Raw genomic sequence first — 25,200 nt, forward strand, 5'->3', positions numbered from 1 at the left:
GAAGTTCCGAATTTCTTCATCTTGAAAACTTGAATCTGTATTTTTTTAAACTGAATATTTGCAGTATACGAATTCAGAACAAAAAAAATAGCTGTTTGAAAATACAGGTCTATAAAATTCAGCCATAAAAACATTTCAATTTGTTAAATTTCAAATGTTCAATATTCGTTTAAAAAAAATGAAATTCAGAACTATTTAAACTACCACCTAAAATTCAATTTTGTTAGATTACACTTGCAAATAATTCAAATTTACACAATTCAAATTCAAATAATTTTGTCATATTAAGAGCTCCATAGAAAACATAATAAAAATAAGTAATGTTGCAGTGTAACACAGATGATCTCAAAATTATGAATAAAAGCCACACCATTTTGATTTCATGGCTCTTTAACACTGTCCACTGGTCACTTTTGATTATTTGTGAAGTATTATTTCGCCTGTTTATAAGCGTTGTCTTTCCATCAGAGAGTGGCGTGAAGATACCGGTGGCCTGTGTGGTCTTGAATGGTGGTCCAGGAACTCTAAACGTGAGATTTTAAAGTCATCAGTTTCGTAGATCATCATACTTTAGCTGAATGTTCTTTCATTAATCCAAATTCACATATTTATTCACAGACGATCTACAATTCAATGCTGAACAAGACGCCGTGTGTCGTGCTTGAGGGATCTGGACGCCTGGCTGATGTCATTGCTCAGGTGGCGGCCCAGCCGGTGTCGAAGGTCACGCTGAAGCTTATCAGAAAGCTCTTGAAGAGGTTTTTTGTACAAGAGTACAAAAGCTTTAATGAGGAGCAGGTCATTGAGTGGACCAAGAAGGTAATAGACAAAAACATACATACAAATGATGACAGTTTCACACAAACTCAAAATTACACAGTAGGACTCGAGAAATGGTTCTTATTTAGAACTTAGAAGTTTGGTGTCAATAAGATTTTTTTTATGTGTTTGAAAGAAGTCTCTTCTGTTCACCAAGGCTGCATTTCTTTGATAAAAAATACAGTAAAAACTCTAAAATGTAATTTATTCCTGTGATCAAAGCTGAATTTTCATATATTTTGGAATATATTTTGTGGAAACTGTGATACTTTTTTTCAGGATTCTTTGATGATGATGAATGAAAGTAACAAAGAACAGCATTTACTTGAAATAGAATCTTTTGTAATGTTATAAATGTCTTTACAGTCACTTTTGATACATTTAATGTATCCTTGCTGAATAAAAAAATTAATTAAAAAAAATTTAATTTAAAAAATATTTTCTGACTGCTACACTAACACACAACGCGTAACACACTCATTCACTAACATGTAACGCACCCTCACTGCAACCGCTTCACAAATGCGTAACACACACTCAATGCGACTGCTTCACTAACACGTAACACACACTCACTGCAACCGCTTCACAAATGCGTAACACACACTCATTGCGCCTGCTTCACTAACACGTAACACACACTCATTGCAACCGCTTCACAAACGCGAAACACACACTCATTGCGACTGCTTCACTAACATGTAACACACACTCATTGTGACCGCTTCACTAACACGTAACACACACTCATTGCGACTGCTTCACTAACATGTAACACACGTCCGCTTCACTAACACGTAACACCCACTCATTGTGTTCGTTTGCGCCCGCTTCACTAACGCGTAACACCCACTCATTGTGTTCGTTTCACTAACACCTAACACACACTCATTGCGCCCGCTTCACTAACACGTAACACACACTCATTGTGACCGTTTCACTAACACGTAACACACACTCATTGCGACTGCTTCACTAACATGTAACACACACTCATTGTGACCGCTTCACTAACGCGTAACACACACTCATTGCACCCGCTTCACTAACACGTAACACACACTCATTGTGACCGCTTCACTAACACGTAACACACACTCATTGCGCCCGCTTCACTAACGCGTAACACCCACTCATTGTGTTCGTTTCACTAACACCTAACACACACTCATTGCGTCCGCTTCACTAACGCGTAAAACCCACTCATTGCGCCCGCTTCACTAACACGTAACACACACTCATTGCGCCCGCTTCACTAACGCGTAACACCCACTCATTGTGTTCGTTTCACTAACACCTAACACACACTCATTGCGTCCGCTTCACTAACGCGTAAAACCCACTCATTGCGTCCGCTTCACTAACACGTAACACACACTCATTGCGCCCGCTTCACTAACGCGTAACACCCACTCATTGTGTTCGTTTCACTAACACCTAACACACACTCATTGCGTCCGCTTCACTAACGCGTAACACCCACTCATTGTGTTCGTTTGCGCCCGCTTCACTAACGCGTAACACCCACTCATTGTTCGTTTCACTAACACCTAACACACACTCATTGCGTCCGCTTCACTAACGCGTAACACCCACTCATTGTGTTCGTTTCACTAACACCTAACACACACTCATTGCGACTGCTTCACTAACATGTAACACACACTCATTGTGACCGCTTCACTAACACGTAACACACACTCATTGCGTCCACTTCACTAACGCGTAACACACTCATTGCGCCCGCTTCACTAACACGTAACACACACTCATTGTGACCGCTTCACTAACACGTAACACACACTCATTGCGCCCGCTTCACTAACGCGTAACACCCACTCATTGTGTTCGTTTCACTAACACCTAACACACACTCATTGCGTCCGCTTCACCAACGCGTAAAACCCACTCATTGCGCCCGCTTCACTAACGCGTAACACCCACTCATTGTGTTCGTTTCACTAACACCTAACACACACTCATTGCGTCCGCTTCACTAACGCGTAACACCCACTCATTGTGTTCGTTTGCGCCCGCTTCACTAACGCGTAACACCCACTCATTGTTCGTTTCACTAACACCTAACACACACTCATTGCGTCCGCTTCACTAACGCGTAACACCCACTCATTGTGTTCGTTTCACTAACACCTAACACACACTCATTGCGTCCGCTTCACTAACACGTAACACACACTCATTGTGACCGTTTCACTAACACGTAACACACACTCATTGCGCCCGCTTCACTAACACGTAACACACACTCATTGTGACCGTTTCGCTAACACGTAACACACACTCATTGCGCCCGCTTCACTAACGCGTAACACCCACTCATTGTGTTCGTTTCACTAACACCTAACACACACTCATTGCGTCTGCTTCACTAACACGTAACACACACTCATTGTAACCACTTCACTAACACGTAACACACACTCATTGTGACCGCTTCACTAACACGTAACACACACTCATTGTGACCGCTTCACTAACACGTAACACACACTCATTGTGACCGTTTCACTAACACGTAACACACACTCATTGTAACCACTTCACTAACACGTAACACACACTCATTGTGACCGCTTCACTAACACGTAACACACACTCATTGTGACCGCTTCACTAACACGTAACACTCTCATTGTGACCGTTTCACTAACACGTAACACACTCTCATTGTGATCGTTTCACTAACACGTAACACACTCTCATTTTGATCGTTTCACTAACACGTAACGCACTCTCATTGTAACCACTTCGCTAACACGTAACACACACTCATTGTGACCGCTTCACTAACACGTAACACTCTCATTGTGACCGTTTCACTAACACGTAACACACTCTCATTGTAACCACTTCACTAACACGTAACACACACTCATTGTAACCACTTCACTAACACGTAACACACACTCATTGTGACCGCTTCACTAACACGTAACACACTCTCATTGAGACCACTTCACTAACACGTAACACACACTCATTGCAACCGCTTCACTAACACGTAACACACACTCATTGCGCCCACTTCACTAACACGTAGCACCCACTCATTGTAACCATTTCACTAACACCTAACACACACTCATTGCGCCCGCTTCACTAACGCGTAACAACCACTCATTGTAACCATTTGCTACACAATGAGAGTGTGTAACTACACACTCTCATTGTAACCACTTCACTAACACGTAACACACACTCATTGCAACCGCTTCACTAACACCTAACACACTCATTGCGCCCGCTTCACTAACGCGTAACACACACTCATTGTGTCCGCTTCACTAACACGTAACACACACTCATTGCGACTGCTTCACTAACACGTAACACACACTCATTGTGTCCGCTTCACTAACACGTAACACACACTCATTGTGTCCGCTTCACTAACACGTAACACACACTCATTGCGACTGCTTCACTAACACGTAACACACACTCATTGTGTCCGCTTCATTAACACGTAACACACACTCATTGTGACCGCTTCACTAACACGTAACACATACTCACTGCAACCACTTTACTAACACGTAAAACACTCTCATTGCAACCGCTTCACTAACAGCTAACACACACTCATTGTGTCCATTTCACTAACATGTAACACACACTCATTGCGTCTGCTTCACTAACACGTAACACACACTCATTGCGTCTGCTTCACTAACACGTAACACACACTCATTTCTTAACGCGTAACACGTAACACACACTCAATGTGACCACTTCACTAACACGTAAAACACTCATTGCAACCGCTTCACTAACACGTAACACACACTCATTACGTCCGCTTCACTAACACGTTACACACACTCATTACGTCCGCTTCACTAACACGTTACACACACTTATTACGTCCGCTTCACTAACACGTTACACACACTCATTGCGACTGCTTCTCAAACACGTAACACGCACTCATCACGAACCGTTCAACAGATGCATAATTTTATGGTAAGTTAGAACAGCCTGAACTGCAACCGGTGACAAACAATAATAATACAGTGACGTAATCAACTTACTACTATGGGCCCTATCTTGCACCCAGCGCAATTGACTTTGTACACCGACGCATGTATCATTCCTATTTTGCACCCGACGCACAGCGAACTTTTCCCTCCACAGACGCACGTCGGTAAACTAGGAAATACACTTGCGCTCCCCGGGGCGGTTCAGCGCAAAGAGGAGGCGTGTTCCGGCGAAAACGTTCCCTGATGCTATTTTGCAGGTTTAGAAAACAATTCCGCCACAGACCAGGAAAAACCTAGTCTAAAGTCAGTGGCGCGTTGCGCAATATATTCATATGCTATTTTAAGGGCACATGCATGGCCATAATCAATGTAGCGTGTGCACATACACTTTGATTCTCTCATCTACACAGAAGCAGCAGTTTTCATTTTTGCAAATCATACATTATTACAATAGATAGATAGATAGATAGATAGATAGATAGATAGTTTATTATAAAAGCATAAATCTAGCTTACACATTTACCCAAATTATCATACGCCTGTTTAACCGAAGTTAATTTGGGTGGGTTGCTCCCACCCCCACTGTCACTTCTCTCTGTTTTACGGCCCTGGCGAGAACGTCGGTCTCCTCGGCTGTGAACCGCTGCTGGCGCACGCCTGGCAAATCCGCCGTTATAATAGGAATCCGCCATGGAACAAGCTGTAACACGGAGTCAGAGACATTCGAATCCATCTGCAAGGCTTTATTAAGAATCGTCAACAGGCAGGAATAATCACCAGAAAACAGGAACAACGTAGGAAATCCAGGACACAGTTCAATAGACAGGCAATGGTCGCAATGGCAGGTAGCAAGAATCGTCAACGGGGTACACAGTCCAGAGTCATACACAGAAAATCCAACACGGAGATAAACACTCAGAATTACGACCATAGGGAACGATAAGACTTCGCAATGAACAATAGAAAGTCCGCGCCTATAAAGGCGATAACTAATGGGATGATGAGCCACAGCTGGGACGGAAAAGTACTGGGTCCGTGTGAGAAAAGAGTCCGGGCGGAACTAATATTCGGGTGATGGTTCCCGCTGTGTTCGGTCGGAAAGGGCCACAGAGGCGCTATTAGTGACACAAGCGTGCCTGCTCTTGAAGGGAATGTGAGATATTGCTCTGATTGGTTTATTTCACGTTACACTCAAACCACACCTATGAGTAATGAAGCTACTTCAGACCAACCCATTTTAGATTTGCATCGGGCGCAAGAGTCATTTATCCCGTCGGTATAATAGCAACAGCGCCCAAGACCCGCCCACAAAGTTACTTGCGTTTCGCGCTTGATACTTGCGTTTCAGATCGTTGAAATAGGGCCCTTTATGTCAAATGTGTCAATCAAGATGCGACTTTGCGAAACAGACTGTCTTTACTTAAATTGTTTTTATAATAGCCTAATATTAAAGCTAGAAGCTAAGCTAAGCCGTGGTGCGGGCCCTGTGTATACAGTATATACTGTATATGTGTATAGTACATGAAATATAAGTGATATAGAAGATGTTTTTTTTTTTTTTTTTTTAGATTCAGGACATTATCCGGATGCCTCATCTGCTGACTGTGTTTCGTATTAACGAGGATAAAAACTATGATGTTGACGTTGCTATTCTACAGGCTCTGCTGAAAGGTATGATCACTTCTTAGGCAGAACATGCTCACGTCCCTCTATTTCTTAATCTGGAAACTGAAGACTCAAATTCACATTTCCAGGCAGATGGTAATTGGACTGATGATGGTTGGATAACTAATGGTGGATACACAGTTGTGAGTGGATCTTTAGCTGTAATATTGATAGTGATCGAGAGCCCGTCAACATTATTCTTTACATTTTATAAAATTACTTGAGTTTTGAAGTTGTTTAATGTTTGATGGTTTCTAGAAATAATGAATCACGTTCCTGGAAAAAACCCACAAGGGGTTTATATTTTTCATCTAAGACTGACTTGAGCACATTTATCCTCCCTTGAGAGTCTGGAAACCTCCTTGATTGCAGAAGCTATTAGCGTTTATGTTATATTGATGGATGACGTATCTCACAAAGGGGTCATATAATGGTACATGCACTTTTACAAGTTGATTGTACTGAAATGTGTGTTGGCAGTGCCTGTACACAACCATCATAAAATGATAAAAATCCATCCAGTGTTTTTTTTTTAAATCTTCTTATGTTTTCCCCCCATCTCAAATCAAGCCATTTGATTTTGTGATGTCACAAAATCGACGCCCCTCCCACGATTGTTGATTGACAGCAGCGTTTCAACACAGACCCGCCCGTCCATCATAGTCCACGCGGACCGGCGCGGTCATTGTTGATACGCTGGAGCACTGTCTATGAGCAGAATGGCGTCTTAGCGATTGTGGTGTTCTGTTCTTGGGTGTAATAAGGAACACAGCAGTCATTTTGATGTTCCTAAATCCGAACCGCTGAAGACGCAGTGTGTAGCAGCCCTTGGCATCAATAAACCCGCGTAGAGTTCGACCGGTGCAAATATCTTTATTGTTTCTTCACGCACCGTGAAACTAAAACAAACAAAGCCACAATAAATCTTACAATACACACAAACACATCTTCCATTAAATTAACATTACACAATCGATTTTTCCACAACATCAACAACAAATAAAATCAAACACCTACCTCGCTCCGCTTACCAAGGGTACAAACATCTAACAGAGGGTTGGGAAAATCCATTTAATCCTCGCCATTCCTTTAGACAACATACTACATGCGCCAAACGCTTCCTGCTCCGATGTGGATGTATCTCTAACGAGCGGAGCCACCGAGCCTGCTTATATCAGTTCCGGGGTGCGTCTGTTACCCGGACGTGACTAACTCATACTAACGACACAAGCAAAGTAACGTCCACTTACACTCCCACCAAATCGTGTTTATGATTTAACAAACTTTTCAGGGTATCCAACAATGGATCATACATGATTTCTAGTTTACAATAAATACACTGCAACCCTCTAAAACTCCTTGGTAAATGGTTAAGCGAGTATAGTTAATTTAAATAAACTTCCATTTCCCCATTTTCTTCTTCTCTCTCCCAAAGCACAACAATAATTCTTAATCTATTTCTACCAAAAGTACTAATTTTTGAATAGGCCGTTCAATAATTGAGGGTTTAGAAGGACCATCTCTTTTAATTGTGGACCTCCGCTCCCCTACTTGAACCTTGACCCGACGAACTAACTCATCAGTCCCTTCTGTAGTTTCCACAACTCGTCCCAAATGCCACTCGTTTCTTGGAACTGTATCCTCCTTGATTATGACAATGTCATTCACCTTGAAATTGCGACGAGCAACATGCCACTTTTGCCTTAAGGAAATGTTCAACAAATATTCCTTCTTCCAACGACTCCAGAACTGCTCAGTTAAATACTGCACTCTACGCCACCTTTTTGCAGCATATATATCCGCTTTAACAAACTTTCCAGGAGGTGGTAGAGCAATCTTAGACTTCATTAAGATGAGATGATTCGGAGTCAACGGATCCAATGATTTTGGATCATTAATGCCATCAACGTTTAAAGGGCGACTATTCACAATAGCCATTGCTTCATAAAGAAGAGTTCTTAGAGAGGCATCGTCAAGTCTTCCATGACACTGACCGATAGTAACGTTCAAAACATTACGAATGGTGCGTATCTGCCGCTCCCAGATACCCCCGGCATGACTAGCTGAAGGGGCATTGAAAATGAACTCACACTGTTTCTCAGCTAGAAAGGCTTCAAGTGCATTCATATCACATTGTTTGAGGGCTTCTTTAAACGCATTGGCAGCTCCCACGAAGTTTGTGCCCTGATCACAGCGAAGTTGACTAACTGCGCCTCTAAGACTGATAAAGCAACGTAAAGCATTAATAAATGCATCGGTGGATAACTCTTCCAGCATTTCTATATGAACTGCTCGAGAAGACAGGCATGTGAAGATAAGACCATATCGCTTACATTCTTTACGACCCTGTTTAACATGAAATGGGCCGAAACAATCCATCCCACAAAATGAAAAGGGGTCTGAAACTTCACACCGTTCTTCAGGTAATGCAGACATTTGTTGCTCCTCGGCTGGTCTTCTCTGTCTACGGCACTGCACACATCCATGTATCAACTTAGCAATTAACTTGCTTCCACTAATGACCCAAAATCCATTGGCCCGAATTTCCATCAAGGTTTGGTTTCGGCCTTGATGGCAGACCTGATCATGATAGTACAACAAAATCAGGTTAGTAATATGGCTGTCTTTAGGGAGAATAATTGGATGCCGTTGTTCCGGGCTAACGGTTGACCCCTTAAGCCTCCCACCGACACAAAACAGTCTATCAACCAGCATGGGATTGAGATGAAAAAGAGGACTAGTCTTCGGAAAACTGTCTGCTTGCCCTCCACTTTGAAGCACTTTCAACTCTTTGGGGAATGCGTCCTGCTGAACAAGCTTTATTACCACGGCTGCAGCTTTCCTGCGTTCTTCAGCAGTCACTGTATTGCTAGTTTTTACCTTTGACCCCAACCTCTTAATTCTAGCAACCACCTTAAGAAGTATGGTCCAGGTGGAAAACCGGTCCAGTCGATGTAAGACATTCATCTGCTCACTGGCCTGTACTGCGCATACTTGAGCCAATTTTACCTCGGGATCTCCAACACACAACTCCACAGAGTATTTAAGTGTTGGAAGCACTTCTCGTTCCCACAGAAACTTTGGGCCCAGTAACCAACTAGCTGATGTAATGTCCACTGCACGAAGGCCTCTGGAAGCATGGTCAGCAGGGTTCTGTGCTGTATCAACATAGTGCCAATTATTTGGATTGGTGATTTCTCTTATCAACTGAACTCTGTTTGCCACAAACACGTGGAACCTTCTTGCTTCATTATTTATGTAAGCCAAAACGACTGTCCAGAAATATTCCTGGTCAATTTTCATCTGAAGCTCTGCCTTTAACAAAACACTCATCCTAGCTGCTGTTACTGCTGCTGAAAGTTCCAGTCTTGGAATACTTGTGACCTTTATAGGTGAGATTCTTGCTTTAGCCATAACAAGACAACAGTGGATCTCATTTCTCTCGTTCTCATATCTAAGGTAGGAGCAAGAACCATAACTGGACATACTGGCGTCCGAGAAGTGATGCAATTCCACTCTCACAACGTTCCCAAAGTTCCGAGGGTGATAACATCGGGGTATGATCATTTTCTTCAACACTTGGAGGCCAGTTTCCCACTCCTCCCACCGTATATTCAAGCCTTCAGGCAGTGGATCATCCCATCCAATCCCTTTGTGGCACAGCTCCTGCAGAATACGCTTTCCATTCAAAGTAAAGGGAGCCATCAACCCAAGTGGGTCATTTAAGGAGGCCACAACTGACAGAAGACCTCGTCGTGTTGAAGGGTGGTCTTTTACATTGATATTGAAGCTGAAGGTATCTGTATCCATGGACCATTGAATACCAAGTACATGTCCTTCTGATGTTAATACCGGATTAAGGTCAAGTGGGGCGATGTTTACCGCTCTTTCTGAGGGGGCCACACAGGTAAGGACATCTTTGTGGTTTGAATTGAACTTGTGCAGCCTTAGACCTGCACGTCGACAAAGTTCCTGTGCCTCAACAATCAGCTCCTTAGCCTCTTCAACTGCTGAAACACTGATCAATCCATCGTCCACATAGAAATAGTTTTCCACAAAATCCGATGCTGCGGGATAATCCACTTGATATTGCCTTGCCAGATACTTTAACCCAAAGTTAGCGCATCCAGGGGAGGAAGCAGCACCAAAGAGATGGACTGTCATATCTGTCTTGTAAGACTGTCCATACACCCTGGTATGCATCCTCTGAATTGCGGTAGAATTTTCTGAACCATCAAAATTATTATAGGCTTTTACACGAGCTGCAGCCACCTTTACCTCATTGTCTACTTGAAGCTGTTCTAGCTTTATTTTTTCCTCCTCTAATTTTACCTTCATTTCAGCCTCCCTTTGCTTGATGTCTGCTAGCATTTGCCTTTCCTTAAGTCTCCATTCGGTCTCCAATCTGTCAAGCCTTGCTTGTTGAGCGTGTATATTTTGAATACCTTTGGCCTGTTCCATCTTTGCTGCAAGCTCTGCTTCCGCGTCTGCGCGTTTGCTGGAGGACCTGGAGATGGCGCTTGACTGATCATCATGTCCTTGTGACGACTGTAAGGTTACTGTTTCTGTATTTCCAAAGACAGATCCATAATCATCCTTATTTAGCACCATCCTCACTCTTTCCTTTTCAAGTTGGTCATTGAAAGGCTGCTCCGTATCCTTTATCCTCTTACGAACAAGATCACCAACCTCGGTGGTTAACATGTTGCAGGCATCCATCTTCTTAACAATCTCTGGATTGGTGGTTTGATTGCGGCGAATAGGCTCATAGTGTTGACACACTTTGGCATGTTTGAATTTAACATCCTTTTCAGTTTCCTCTAGATCCTCAGGTGAACAGAAAGTCTTTAACTTGGCTCTAGTCTCCTTTGCTGTCCCCTTCCAGGATTCATTTGCTTTATAAAAGGCCTTCTGTTACGAAAGGATAGAGGGGACAATAGCAAGTAAAACAGATCTTTATTTGAATATAAAGCACCAGTCTCAGAGTGAAATGGGAAGATGACAAAGTTCTCAGTAGTGTTGGAAGATCGCCGATGCAGTACTCTAGAGAGGTGTGTAGATCACAAGATCCTTCTCAGTACGATGGTAGTCTCTGATGATGATGAAGGCAAGGCAGCGCAGGCTTGCGTGGACAACTCGATCCGATGGTCAGACGTGAAGTGATGAACCCAGTGTTGGTGAAGAGTGAAGACATAAACTGCAACGACGAACTTCCAGACGAAGACAAAGCAGGAGACACGAGGAGCCGAAGAAACAGGAACACAACAGGCAACATCCACAAAACAACGATCTGACAAACACAAGACGCATGAGGTGAGTATAAATAGGCAGTGGTAATGCACAACACCTGTCGCTGATTTCCCTGAGGACAATCAGCGACCACGCCCACACACACATTCATTCACAAAACACACACACACAGTGCAAGGGAGCGTCAATGAATTCCTCAACCGTGACAGTACCCCCCCTCCTAGTAACGCCTCCTGACGTTCCCAGACTCCCTTACCTGGCGATTGTAATCATCGATAAGGGAGTGATCCAGGATGTCCCTAGCAGGTACCCAACTTCTCTCCTCCGGACCGTAACCCTCCCAGTCCACCAGATACTGGAATCCGCGTCCCCTCCGTCTCGAGTCCAGAATTCGATTTACCGAATAAGTGGGTTCCCCATCTACGAGTCGCGGTGGTGGGGGAACTGGGGCTGGCAGATTAATGGGTGAAAAAAATACGGGTTTCAATTTGGAAACATGGAACACGGGATGAATTCTTCTGTACGCAGGATGGAGTTTGAGGCGAACTGTCACCGGACTAATGATCTTGGTGACAGGAAATGGGCCAATGAATTTGGGAGCTAGCTTATTAGAAACGGAGCGGAGTGGAATGTTCTTAGTAGAAAGCCACACTTTGGAACCGATGACATACACGGGAGGTCTTGACCGGTGGCGATCGGCCTTAACCTTGGTGCGCGCCCTTACTTGGAGCAGAGTCTCACGGGCTCTGGTCCATGTACGGTGACACCTCTGGACAAAAGCGTGAGCGGAGGGGACCGCGACTTCGGATTCCAGACTAGGAAAAATAGGTGGCTGGTACCCTAAGCTACCCTCAAACGGAGATAGGCCCGTGGATGACACAGGTAACGAGTTGTGTGCGTACTCCACCATTGAGAGTTGTTGACACCAAGAGGAAGGATTCTTGGCGGCAACACATCGCAACATTCTCTCCAAATCTTGGTTGGCTCTCTCGGTCTGCCCGTTGCTCTGGGGGTGGTAACCCGAAGATAGACTGACAGTGGCCCCCAGTAATTTACAAAATTCTTGCCAAAATTTTGAGACAAATTGGGATCCCCTGTCAGAGACCACGTCCGTCGGGAGGCCATGTAACCGAAAGACGTGATCGATGACAGTCACCGCTGTTTCCTTGGCTGAAGGCAATTTGGGCAAGGGAATAAAATGAGTCGCCTTCGAGAACCGGTCCACTACGGTTAAAACAACCGTATTGCCTTGGGAGGGCGGGAGGGCGGTAACAAAATCTAGCGCTATGTGGGACCAGGGTCTCGAAGGGACAGACAGCGGTTGAAGAAGCCCATCTGGGGGTCGATTGGAAGTCTTACCAATCGCACAGATCGAGCAGGCCAAAACAAAATCTCGAATGTCGCAAGACATAGATGGCCACCAGAACCGTTGCTTAACTAGAAATCTAGTACGGTTTACTCCTGGGTGACAGGCTACATTGGAACAATGACCCCACTGAATAACGTCGGACCGTAATCCCTCCGGCACAAACAAACGGTTCGGTGGGCACCGGGACGGAGGCGTTACCCCTTCTAAGGCCGTCTTGACCTTCGATTCGACCTCCCATCGGAGTGTGGAGATGAATAGAGTCTCCGGTAAAATGCACTCGGGAGTAGACGGGCGTTCGGATGGATCAAAAATACGAGATAAAGAATCGGGTTTGATGTTTTTAGAACCCGGGCGGTACGAAAGAGTAAAATCAAAACGACCGAAAAAAAGAGCCCACCGAGCCTGCCTGGAGTTGAGTCTTTTGGCAGATTGAATATATTCTAAGTTCTTGTGATCAGTCCAGACGATAAAAGGTACCCCCGACCCTTCTAACCAATGTCGCCATTCTTCCAATGCTAACTTGACTGCCAACAACTCCCTGTTACCAATGTCATAGTTACGTTCGGTAGGCGACAAACGATGAGAAAAGAACGCGCAAGGATGCATCTTGTCGTCTGAAGAAGAGCGCTGAGAGAGCACTGCACCTACCCCCACCTCTGACGCATCGACCTCCACCACGAACTGACGTGACAGATCAGGGGTCGTAAGAATGGGAGCCGAAACGAAGCGGCTCTTCAGGTTGGCGAATACAGCTTCGGCTGTTTCGGACCACCTGAACGTCGTTCTGGGGGAGGTCAAGGCAGTCAGAGGTGCGGCTAGTTGGCTGTAATTACGAATGAAACGTCGGTAAAAATTGGCGAACCCCAGAAACCTCTGTAGGGCCTTACGGGAATCTGGACTTGGCCAATCCACCACAGCCTTAACCTTGTCAGGATCCATACGCACTCCCTCAGACGAAATGACGTAACCTAGGAAAGGGACAGACTGTGGATGAAAAGCGCATTTCTCCGCCTTGACAAAAAGCCCATTCTCTAGCAACCTCTGAAGCACTCGTCTGACGTGCTGAACGTGTTCCTGGCGAGACGAAGAAAAAATCAATATGTCATCCAGGTAGACATAAATGAACTGATCGACCATGTCTCTCAGCACATCATTGACGAGTGCCTGGAAGACCGCTGGGCTATTGGAAAGCCCGAAAGGCATAACCAAGTATTCAAAGTGCCCTCTGGGGGTGTTAAAAGCGGTCTTCCATTCATCCCCCTTCCTGATGTGGACCAAATGATAAGCATTTCGTAAGTCCAGTTTTGTGAAGACCGACGCTCCCTGCAACCTCTCGAAGGCTGAAGACATCAACGGCAAAGGATAAGTATTCTTTACCGTGATGTTGTTCAGCCCTCGCTAATCAATGCAAGGTCGCAGAGAACCGTCCTTCTTCCCCACAAAAAAGAACCCCGCCCCCGCTGGAGAAGAGGAAGGTCGGATGAATTTGGATGCCAGAGAATCAGAAATATATTTCTCCATGGCCTCCCTCTCGGGGACAGACAGAGAGTATAGCTTGCCCTTGGGCGGAGACGTACCTGGCAGTAGATCTATCGCACAGTCATAGGGACGATGCGGAGGAAGAGAAGCAGCTCTGGACTTACTGAACACTTCCTTCAGGTCGAGGTACTCAGCGGGCACGTTTGACAAATTCACTGACTCCTCCTGCAAGACAGAACAAGACAGAGACGAACCAGCAGACACTAAACAAGACGCATAACACTCAGTGCTCCAGGCAGAAACATAATTATGTCCCCAGTTCACCCTGGGGTTATGCTGCACCAGCCAGGGGTGACCGAGGACAATGGGAACCTGAGGGGAGTCCATGAGGAGAAATGACAGTTCTTCAGAATGATTGCTGGATGTGATGAGTGTTATCTGACTGGTGGTGTGAGATACTGTTGACCATTGAGTGCGTTGACTGAGATCTTGTTAGTGAGTGGTATGATGGGTATCTGAAGCTGTTGTGCAAGTGACCAGTTCATAAAGTTACCTTCTGCCCCGGAGTCGAGAAGAGCTTGACAGTGATGTGACCGAGTTTCCCACTGCAATCTCACCGGGAGGAGGGTGGAAGAGGTTTTCTGGATGGAGACCCCGCCCGACAGGATCCTCTTCTTCACTGCCGGGCACGCTCTTTTACTGGGCAATTATTGAGAAAATGTCCAGCTCCGCCACAGTAGAGACACAAACCTCGGGACCTCCTTCTCTCTCTCTCCTCCCGGGAGAGCCGGGCTCGACCCACCTGCATGGGCTCGTGATCATCGACGGGGCTGACCGCATCACGAGCGTCGAGTGGGGAGACCCCAAAACTCCTCTGTGCAGGTGTTGTACGAGTGTGTAGTTCCAACCGATGCAGGCGTGCATCCACTCTTAAGGCCAGTTCGATCAGGTCGTCGAGCTTCTCTGGCAGATCCAGGGTATAAATCTCGCGTTGGATGCGGTCAGCCAGCCCATGCAGGAAGACGTCCCATTGCGCCTCCTCGTTCCAGCGGCACTCTGCGGAGAGGGTGCGAAACTCAATGGAATAGTCGGCGACGGATCTTTCCCCCTGGCGGATGTCTGCGAGCTGGCGAGCCGCCTCTCTGCCTGCGACTGCCCGATCAAACACCCTCTTCATCTCCTCCGAGAGTGCCGCGAACGAGTCACAACAGGATCGATGGTTCTCCCACACCGCCGTCCCCCATAGGGCCGCACGCCCGGACAGCAGTGTAAGCACGAAGGCCACCTTCGAATCTTCAGTGCAAAATGTCTGGGGTTGGAGAGCAAAAAACATAGAGCACTTGGTCAAGAAAGCTCTACAATAACTTGGCTCACCAGAATAACTCTCCGGCGTCGGCAGACGTGGCTCATGTTGACGGGCGGGTGCGGGCGGTGCGGGCGGTGCGGGCGGTGCGGGGGGTGCGGGGGGGATCGGCGGTGGGTTGGGCGCAATGGGCTGAGTCAGTTGTTGAATCTGTTGGGTGAGCCCGGACACCTGCGCCGCCAATGCCTGCACCGCTCTTCCAGTTGCGGCGAGATTCTCTTCCTGCCGCTCCATACGGGCTGTGTTGTGTGCTAAGTAATCTGTGACTTAAGATCCACTTGCTGCCCCCTGCATGGTCAGATCGTTCTGTTACGAAAGGATAGAGGGGACAATAGCAAGTAAAACAGATCTTTATTTGAATATAAAGCACCAGTCTCAGAGTGAAATGGGAAGATGACAAAGTTCTCAGTAGTGTTGGAAGATCGCCGATGCAGTACTCTAGAGAGGTGTGTAGATCACAAGATCCTTCTCAGTACGATGGTAGTCTCTGATGATGATGAAGGCAAGGCAGCGCAGGCTTGCGTGGACAACTCGATCCGATGGTCAGACGTGAAGTGATGAACCCAGTGTTGGTGAAGAGTGAAGACATAAACTGCAACGACGAACTTCCAGACGAATACAAAGCAGGAGACACGAGGAGCCAAAGAAACAGGAACACAACAGGCAACATCCACAAAACAACGATCTGACAAACACAAGACGCATGAGGTGAGTATAAATAGGCAGTGGTAATGCACAGCACCTGTCGCTGATTTCCCTGAGGACAATCAGCGACCACGCCCACACACACACACACATTCATTCACAAAACACACACACACAGTGCAAGGGAGCGTCAATGAATTCCTCAACCGTGACACCTTCTCATTTTTCTTGGCTTCTAGCTTATGCAACTCTTGGCCTTTTTCTGTTAAGGTTCGCTCGCGAGAGTTAGACCTTACTTGTTGTACCTTGGGGAGGCTATCTATATTTTCATTTAACATTGTACTGTATTGACGTCCTATTTTACACTAAACCCTTAAAAGTTATGTCCAAGTAACAACTAGTTTCAACCTTAAAGGGATAGTTCACTTTGAAATTAATTTTTGATATGTTTTAGCTTACCTCAAGGGCATCCAAGATGTAGGTGTCTTTGTTTCCGCAGTAGTTTCAATTTTGATATTTTTAGGTCAAACGGTTCTTGTCTGTCAGTCATATAATGCATGTCGATGGTCACTGGCTCAAAACACAAGCACAGAGTCCAAATTAAAACAATTCCCCATCGTCCAAATGAAACAATTCCCCATCATAATTACACATTGATGGCCTAAGACACAAAACGAGCGGTTTGTGTGAGAAAACGAACAGTATTTATATCGTTGTTATCTCTTGAAAACAGCACACGTCCAAATGATCTGACGGCGCGGGCGGGTATAGATATATACATCGATGTCGCCTTGGCTACTGCAGTTCATTGGAACGAAACCGTAGCCAAGCGACATCTAGTGTATATATCTATACCCGCCCGCTGGCGGGTATAGATGTATACACTAGATGTCGCCTTCGCTACTGCAGTTCATTGGAACGAAACCGTAGCCAAGGCGACATCTATGTATATATCTATACCCGCCCGCGCCGTCAGATCATTTGGACGTGTGCTGTTTTCAAGAGATAACAACGATATAAATACTGTTCGTTTTCTCACACAAACCGCTCGTTTCGTGTCTTAGGCCATCAATGTGTACTTATGATGGGGAATTGTTTCATTTGGACGTGGGGAATTGTTTTAATTTGGACTCTGTGCTTGTGTTTTGAGACAGTGACCATAGACCTGCATTATATGACTGACAGACAAGAACGGTTTGACCTAAAAATATCAAAATTGAAACTACTGCGGAAACAAAGACACCTACATCTTGGATGCCCTTGAGGTAAGCTAAAACATATCAAAAATTAATTTCAAAGTGAACTATCCCTTTAATGCAACAATTAAACTGTGTCACCAATCATATCAAACATCGGACACTTAGAAAAAACACATCAAAGTTAGTAACCAATACTGTACAAATAACCACCAAATACTAAAAGTATTTCATAAACAACAATAATTATATATTCCCAATAGACATTACTAGGTCAGAATTGAAAATACCCGATTACAATTATACTTAAATGCCTTTAAAACTTTTAACTATTTTCAAACCTCACATTATTACAGACCCACATTTCACATTTAATAATATTAAAACCTTTAAATATTTTAAATCAACTGTCCATATGAGCAGGTAGCTTCTAGGTCGTCACACCAGATCAACTTATTAAACAGTTCATATAGCTGTGGCGGATTTCACCCTCCAACGAGCCAAAGTCTCTTTCTACAGCTGCATCACCACGTGTGTGCTGAACTTCAGTATACCTTTAACGCCGTGACACGCAACGGATGGCTTACGTAGCGCCGAGTTTCACTCGTGTGAGTGTGTTTTCGAAGGGAATATTCCCCACGATCAACGTCAATGCTTTCATGTTTGCGCGAATCATTTCACACACCAGACTGCTTTATAAACGAGGGTCAGTATAAAGCTGACCCTAAGAAGCTGCTCCTGAAAAAAGGATCGGTACCAACTATTCGTGTTCCTTCTGCACCTCCAGAAGAAGAAGTGAGTGTAACGTTTTATTAACCTTTATGTTAATATTTATATTAATCTTTGCAAATCGCTTGCTGCACGCTTCACGATGAATGCGGCTGTTTACTCTCAGGGTACATTACGGCATGGTTTCTATATACGACGTTCTCAATATAATTCATAATCCCACGTTTATAATGAACAACGCGTTATGGTTATTGTGTTATTGTGTTACATGTATGCACAGAACAGAAGGGCACACATGCACTTAAACGGCGTGCTGAAAACAGCTGTTTTTGACCAGGTAAAATTAGTGTTTTCTTACAATACTGATGAGAATTTTTAATTAAAGTATATTACAAACTTTTAATTTAGACCCTAAAGAATCATATTAGCTTGTACAAAAATGGCATTATATGACCCCTTTAAATGCTAAAACGTTTGTTTTGTTGCTTTTTTAACACTGAATATGTGCACTCACATGCACAGTGCTCACAATCCCGCTTATTGACACAATTTACTTTTCTTCGAATTAGATGCTTGTGACCAACACAGTTCCTCAGTGGAACACAAAAAGAGATGTTAGACAGAATTACTATAAAAGTATAAGGTGACCAGGGGTTGTAGAGCGGTTTTTAAACTGTCCGCCTCAAAATTAGAGGATACCATATAAACCATTTATTTTTGTATGATAAATAGCCACATAAAATGATCTTTTGATTCAAGAAAGGCCTATACTTTCTTTTAGATGGATATGACTAAAGGAAATCCCTAAAGTTAATTGATAGTCCTCCTGCAGCAGTTTTATTTTAGTATTATTTATTTACTATTACAGCATTTTTTTTTATTAGTTTTTATTTTAATTTTAGTAATTTTGTTATGTGCTTTATATATATATGAAGAGTTCAGATGCAAAAGCCTCTAAGTGCCATCTGAAATTTTCTTCTAGAATGATCATTTTTATCAAGCTTGTATATTTAACTTCAGTAATTTCACTTAAAAAACAATTAATAGGTTATTTTCATTACCATTTAAGTGAAATTGCTGAACTTAAATATACAAGCTTGATAAAAATGATCATTCTAGAAAAAAAAAAAAAATTATATATATATATATATATATATATATATAATATTTCTAATATATGTAAATAAGGCAACATTTCTAATTTAATTTTGTTTTGTTTATTTTATTTTACTTTTTTTCATGAACTGCTTAGAGACGCAAGGGTTGAGAATCCAAATGCAGTAGTTTATTTGAGGGTAATCCAAAGACATAATCCAAAAAAACAGGCAAAACAATAACAGAGTCCAGGGCAGAGGCAAAACAGAGAAATCCTAAGGAACCGAGCAGAAAGTCAAAAATCATAAACATGAGAAACCAAAGCCAGAGCGCTCAGAAATGCAGTGCTGACACATACAAGACTTCGCAAAGAGTGACTGAGAGATAAGTGACTTTTAAAGTCAGAGGTAATGAGTTAGAGACACAGCTGAATACAATCAGTGATGATGAGATCAGTTCTGGGAAATGTAGTTTGTGAGGGAATGACAATAGTCTGGGGTGAAGTGCCCTCTGGTGGCTATCAGTGGCACTCCAGCTGGTGATTGTGTTTAGTTAAAGGAAAACGACGACTTTTTGGGACTTTAGCTTATTCACCGTATCCCCCAGAGTTAGATAAGTTCATACATACCCTTCTCATCTCCGTGCGTGCCGTAACTCTGTCTGACGCACCCACCGCTAACCTAGCTTAGCACAAAGACTGGAGGTAAACGGCTCCAGCTAGCATACCACTCCCAATAAGTGACAAAATAACGCCAACATTTTCCTATTTACATGTGATTTGTATAGTCAATAATAAGGTCACATGAGACACAGCCATCTTCTAACCGTATACATACTGGGAACTATATTCTCAGAAGGCGAAGCACTGCTACTTCTGCAGAGGGATTGCCTCCAACTCTGAGCGAACTCTCTGCTCCTCACCACGGGCTTGTCAGGCGCTGCGAGCAAATCACTCCGCAGAAGTAGCAAAAATATTGTAGCAAAAACATTGTAGCATATTGTAGCACCACTGAAACAACGAGTCGTTTCTTTCACTAGATCATCTCCCTGGTTTACTGATGAATTACGGGCACTTAAAACCAAGCAAAGAAAGATTGAGCGCTTGTATAGAAAAACTGGTCTTACTGTCCACAAATGTTTGAAGAATAGAAATTGAAATATCATCTTGCCCTTAAATCCACCAGAGAGGAATATTACTCGCATATGATTAATGAAGGTGCAGGTAATCCAAGATTGATGTTTAAAACAATTAACAAACTTCTTAATCCTCATAACCAAAACATTTGTTCCTCTGTTGGGATGTGTAACAAATTTCATAAATACTTTACAGAGAAATTTCAGGATATCTATAGCTTCATGGCTACTGGTCCCTCTCGTCTATCTAACAAGCCCCATCCTATACATTTATCTTATACTTTCATCAATTTTGTCACTGTTAACACAGATGATATTTCAAAACTGGTCATGTCTACGAATTCATCTACATGCTCTCTCGATCCCATACCTACTGAGATTTAAAAAAAGTGTCTAACACTATTGTGCCCCTCTATCACTGGTATTATTAATCACTCTTTATTAACTGGTCAGGTCCCTTCGGCCCTTAAGTTAGCTGCCATCACACCAGTCCTTAAAAAGACTGGTTGTGATGTGGAGGATTTGTCTAACTATAGGCCTTTTGCCCATCTACCTTTTCTAGCTAAGGTCTTGGAACGAGTTGTAGTTGGCCAGCTACAGCAATACCTGTCCATCAACAATCTCCTAGAACCATTTCAGTCCGGATTTAGATCAGGCCATAGTACTGAGACTGCTCTCGTCCGGGTCACAAATGATCTTCTCATTTCTGCTGATATGGGTGCCTGTATTATTTTAGTATTGTTGGACATCACTGCTGCTTTTGATACAATATCTAATGCTGTCCTTCTTGAAAGACTGTCTGTATGGCTAGGAATCTCTGGTACTGCTTTTGAATGGTTTACATCTTATCTCACAAATCGTTTCCAGTTTGTGTCTTTAGGGGAAAACAAATCTTTACCAACACTAGTTCAGCAGGGTGTCCCACAAGGGTCTGTGCTTGGTCCCATCTTATTTAGCATCTATATGTTGCCTCTGGGTGACATCATTCGTAAGTTTGGGTTAGGTTTTCACTGTTATGCTGACGATACGCAGATCTATATCAGCATGCACCCTAATCCAAACCTTGCGGTTTGCTTACAGCCCTTAGCACCTGCTTGGATGAGATAAAAGCCTGGATGCATGACAATTTTCCTAAGCTCAACCAGGCAAAAACAGAACTCCTTTTCGTCAGTACACCAACATCTTTACTTAAACTTAACATTTCAGAGCTGATTACTGTCAATGACTTTGTTACTCCGTCCCTTCAAGTGCGCAATCATGGCGTTATTTTCGACCCTGAACTTTTGTTCGATGCACATATTAAAAAGGTATCAAAAACTGAATTTTTCCATCTTAGAAATATCGTTAGACTACGACCATTTCTATTGCTGCCAGATACAGAAAGGCTTATTCACGCCTTTATTACGTTGAGGCTTAATTACTGCAATGCGCTCTATTCTGGTCTCCCAAATAAATCCATCAAACAATTACAATACATTCAAAATTCAGCCGCCCGGTTATTGACACATACAACTACTCGTCAACATATTTTCCCGGTACTCTTTGATTTGCATTGGCTGCCGATACAAGCACGTATCGAATTCAAAACATTGATTTTAACGTATAAAGCTTCATGGGACGGCCCCGGCTTATCTCTGCAGTTTAGTCACTGCATATACTCCAGCTCGCTCTCTGCGATCTTCCAGGTCATGCATCCTCCAGCAGCCTCGATATAAATTAAAGTCTATGGGTGGTCGAGCATTCTCGGTCTCAGCACCACGTGTATGGAATGCTCTACCACCGGAAATTAGAGACTCTCCAACATTGGATTGTTTTAAGAATTCTTTAAAGACACACCTTTTTAGAACTGCTTACTGTAACTGAATGTGACTATTTTATTGTATTTTATTGTTGTTATTCTCTTTGTATATTGTAGCGCTTTGAGTCTAAGAAAAGCGCGTTAGAAATAAAATGTATTATTATTATTATTATTATTATTATTATTATTATTATTATTATTATTATTATTATTATTATCTAACTCTGGGGGATACAGTGAATAAGCTAAAGTCCCAAAAACTCAGCGTGTTCCTTTAAGTTTAGTTAAAACTATTTTTTTTTATATTTTTGTTTTGTTTTAGTTAAAGGAGTCATAACCTGCAATTTTCACTTTTCCATGAGAATCAATGTATGTTATGATCGACTAACGATTATACACTGGCCGGGAAGCCGATATTTAAAAGTGAAGCGTTTGTTTACCACAGGGTAAATAAACCAGCGCGCGTGCACGCGCACTCAAATACGAGATTTTGATTTCAGCTCCCTCTTGACGTCATGAGGTAGTAGGATATACCATATATGGACACCGCAGCAGGAAGCCTGCCCTTCCCCTCTCCCCCTCATATTCAGTTCAGTCGAGAAAGATGGAGAAACCGAGTGCACACCGGACTTGCTCTGTGGTTGATTGCCATAAAAAACATGTAAATGTGTTTTATCTCCCAAAATCGGACGAAACTATCAGGGACCAGTGGATGAAATTCATTTTTAATGACGCTGTCCCAACAACCCTTTCAACTGGCGTATCGTTATGTGTGTGCGCTTTATTGTATATTATATAACTATGACAACATATCATTGTATTGATTTTTTATAGAATAGATAACGATACATAGATAAATAAAACAAACAGTCAAGTAATAATAAACATAAAGAAAAACAACACGTTACCTGTCTAAAGAAGAAAAATATTGAATGTCTAAATAACGTGAAACAAGGCAAAAACAGCACATGATAGTAAACGTCTCATCTCAATAACCACTGTAAGCTGATAAAATAAGTAGACTACATCTCCGTTAATGTAATCGACATTAAATAAAAGGTAAACCTATGTGGGAGAAAATAGCAACAAACGTTTTAGCTCGTTACCGATGTTAATGTATGTCTCAGTCAAAATGATTGTCTTTACCATTCAGAGACATCTTGATGTAGACGTCCATCCAACAACTCTACATCTTCCCTTTCCAGCTGTGGTTCAGAGTCCGGCTCAAACATGTAGGGTTGAATCCCGTAGGTCGCGGCCGGGTCGGGTTCATTCACCACTTGCGCCATGATGTCAGTTTGTAATGATGCTGAAGTTACCTGCGTGTCAACCCCCCTCCTTCCTTCAACCAATCAACGCACCCCTCATTTGCATTATTAAAATGAGCGTCCACGACAGCCAAAACATCGCATTGATCTCGCGAGACAATAATGCCTTCAGAAATAAGGGTAAAAGTAGGTCTGTGTTTATTTTTTTTTCCACTTTTCTTTTTTAGAAGGGCCTGAAAGACTATAATACAGCAGTAGGTATCCAATGTAATACTAGGTTATGACTCCTTTAACAAAAACAGCACTGCAAATTAGGCAACATTTCTCATTTTTAATTAAGGCAACATTTCTCATTTTTAATTAAGGCAACATTTCGTAGTATTATTTTACAGAATAGTTATATTTACCGAAAAAAAAAATGTATAGTATTAGTTGACAATAAACTATTAAACTAAAGATTTGAGACGTGACTTAGAATTGAGGGTTGGGGCCTCGTTCAGGAGGAGAAATACAACAGACAAACTGGTAAGAATTGTTAAAACTTGTAAGGACCATCCATTGGCCCAACGACGGAATCCAACGGCCTGGCGAAGGTTTAAAGCATGTATGTCTTTTCAGCGCTCCAGTGAAGTTCACTTAATTTATTGGAACTTAGTTTTAGTATTACTTTAGCTCTACGCTTAATCTGACTCCAATTTCAAATGATAATCAAATTTAGATCGTATTTCTGATTAGAAAATAATCATACGCATTGATTATGGATTAATTTAGATCTTTGATTATTCTGAGTAATCCCATACTTTCAGTTATTAATTCATTATGGACCCGAATGCCGCTTAGAGATCACGTCGGCCAATTCGTGTTTCTCACGGACACAAACTTGTTAATTCTGATTTTAGTCAGAGGATGTAGGGTTTGCTAATATACCTCTCCAGCCGGCCGCCTACTGCTTGCTCGAACTAGAGAGTGTAGTTTAATTTAGCCATTTCCATACAACTTGCTAAATCAGTGATAGACAGAAATCAACAGGTCTCCTGGATAACGTGCCTACTGCTCCGTTCATTCATGTGCCTGTAGTTTGACCTACCTTAACTAAGTTTGCGGTAGCACCAGCCTCCTTAAATATATTAAAATAATGATTTCAGAATACTTCAGAATAAATCAAGGTGTAACATTTATTTGTCAGGTAAAAATGTATTATGCCAATTACAGAAGTAAATTATTAAAAGCCAATTCAAAAATACATGACGTCATTTACTCAAAGATGATTCTAAAAGTAAGTAATGTTTTCCTGACAAAGACACACAGTAATACTTGCATGCATTACTGTGGGGGATTCTCCTGGTAAAAGATTCCCCAAGGTTGCTCTGTTCCCTCACCTTAAATACC

At 42.9% G+C, this 25,200-nt stretch overlaps 1 protein-coding gene across 1 annotated transcript in view; it reads left to right on the forward strand.

Annotated features, from left to right (window-relative positions):
• LOC311297937 (transient receptor potential cation channel subfamily M member 2-like) overlaps positions 1 to 25,200 on the forward strand; it is a gene marked incomplete at its 5' end in the record, with an annotated part of 106,425 nt that overhangs the window by 39,330 nt on the left and 41,895 nt on the right. Inside the window, 3 exons of the mRNA XM_084420428.1 lie at positions 469 to 530; positions 619 to 819; positions 6,389 to 6,491. Coding sequence (XP_084276554.1) covers positions 469 to 530; positions 619 to 819; positions 6,389 to 6,491 — 366 coding nt within the window. The remainder of the gene's footprint in view (positions 1 to 468; positions 531 to 618; positions 820 to 6,388; positions 6,492 to 25,200) is intronic.

This window comes from Rutilus rutilus (assembly GCF_951802725.1).
Source record: "Rutilus rutilus genome assembly, chromosome: 10".
In the NCBI taxonomy this organism is placed as follows: domain Eukaryota; kingdom Metazoa; phylum Chordata; class Actinopteri; order Cypriniformes; family Leuciscidae; genus Rutilus; species Rutilus rutilus.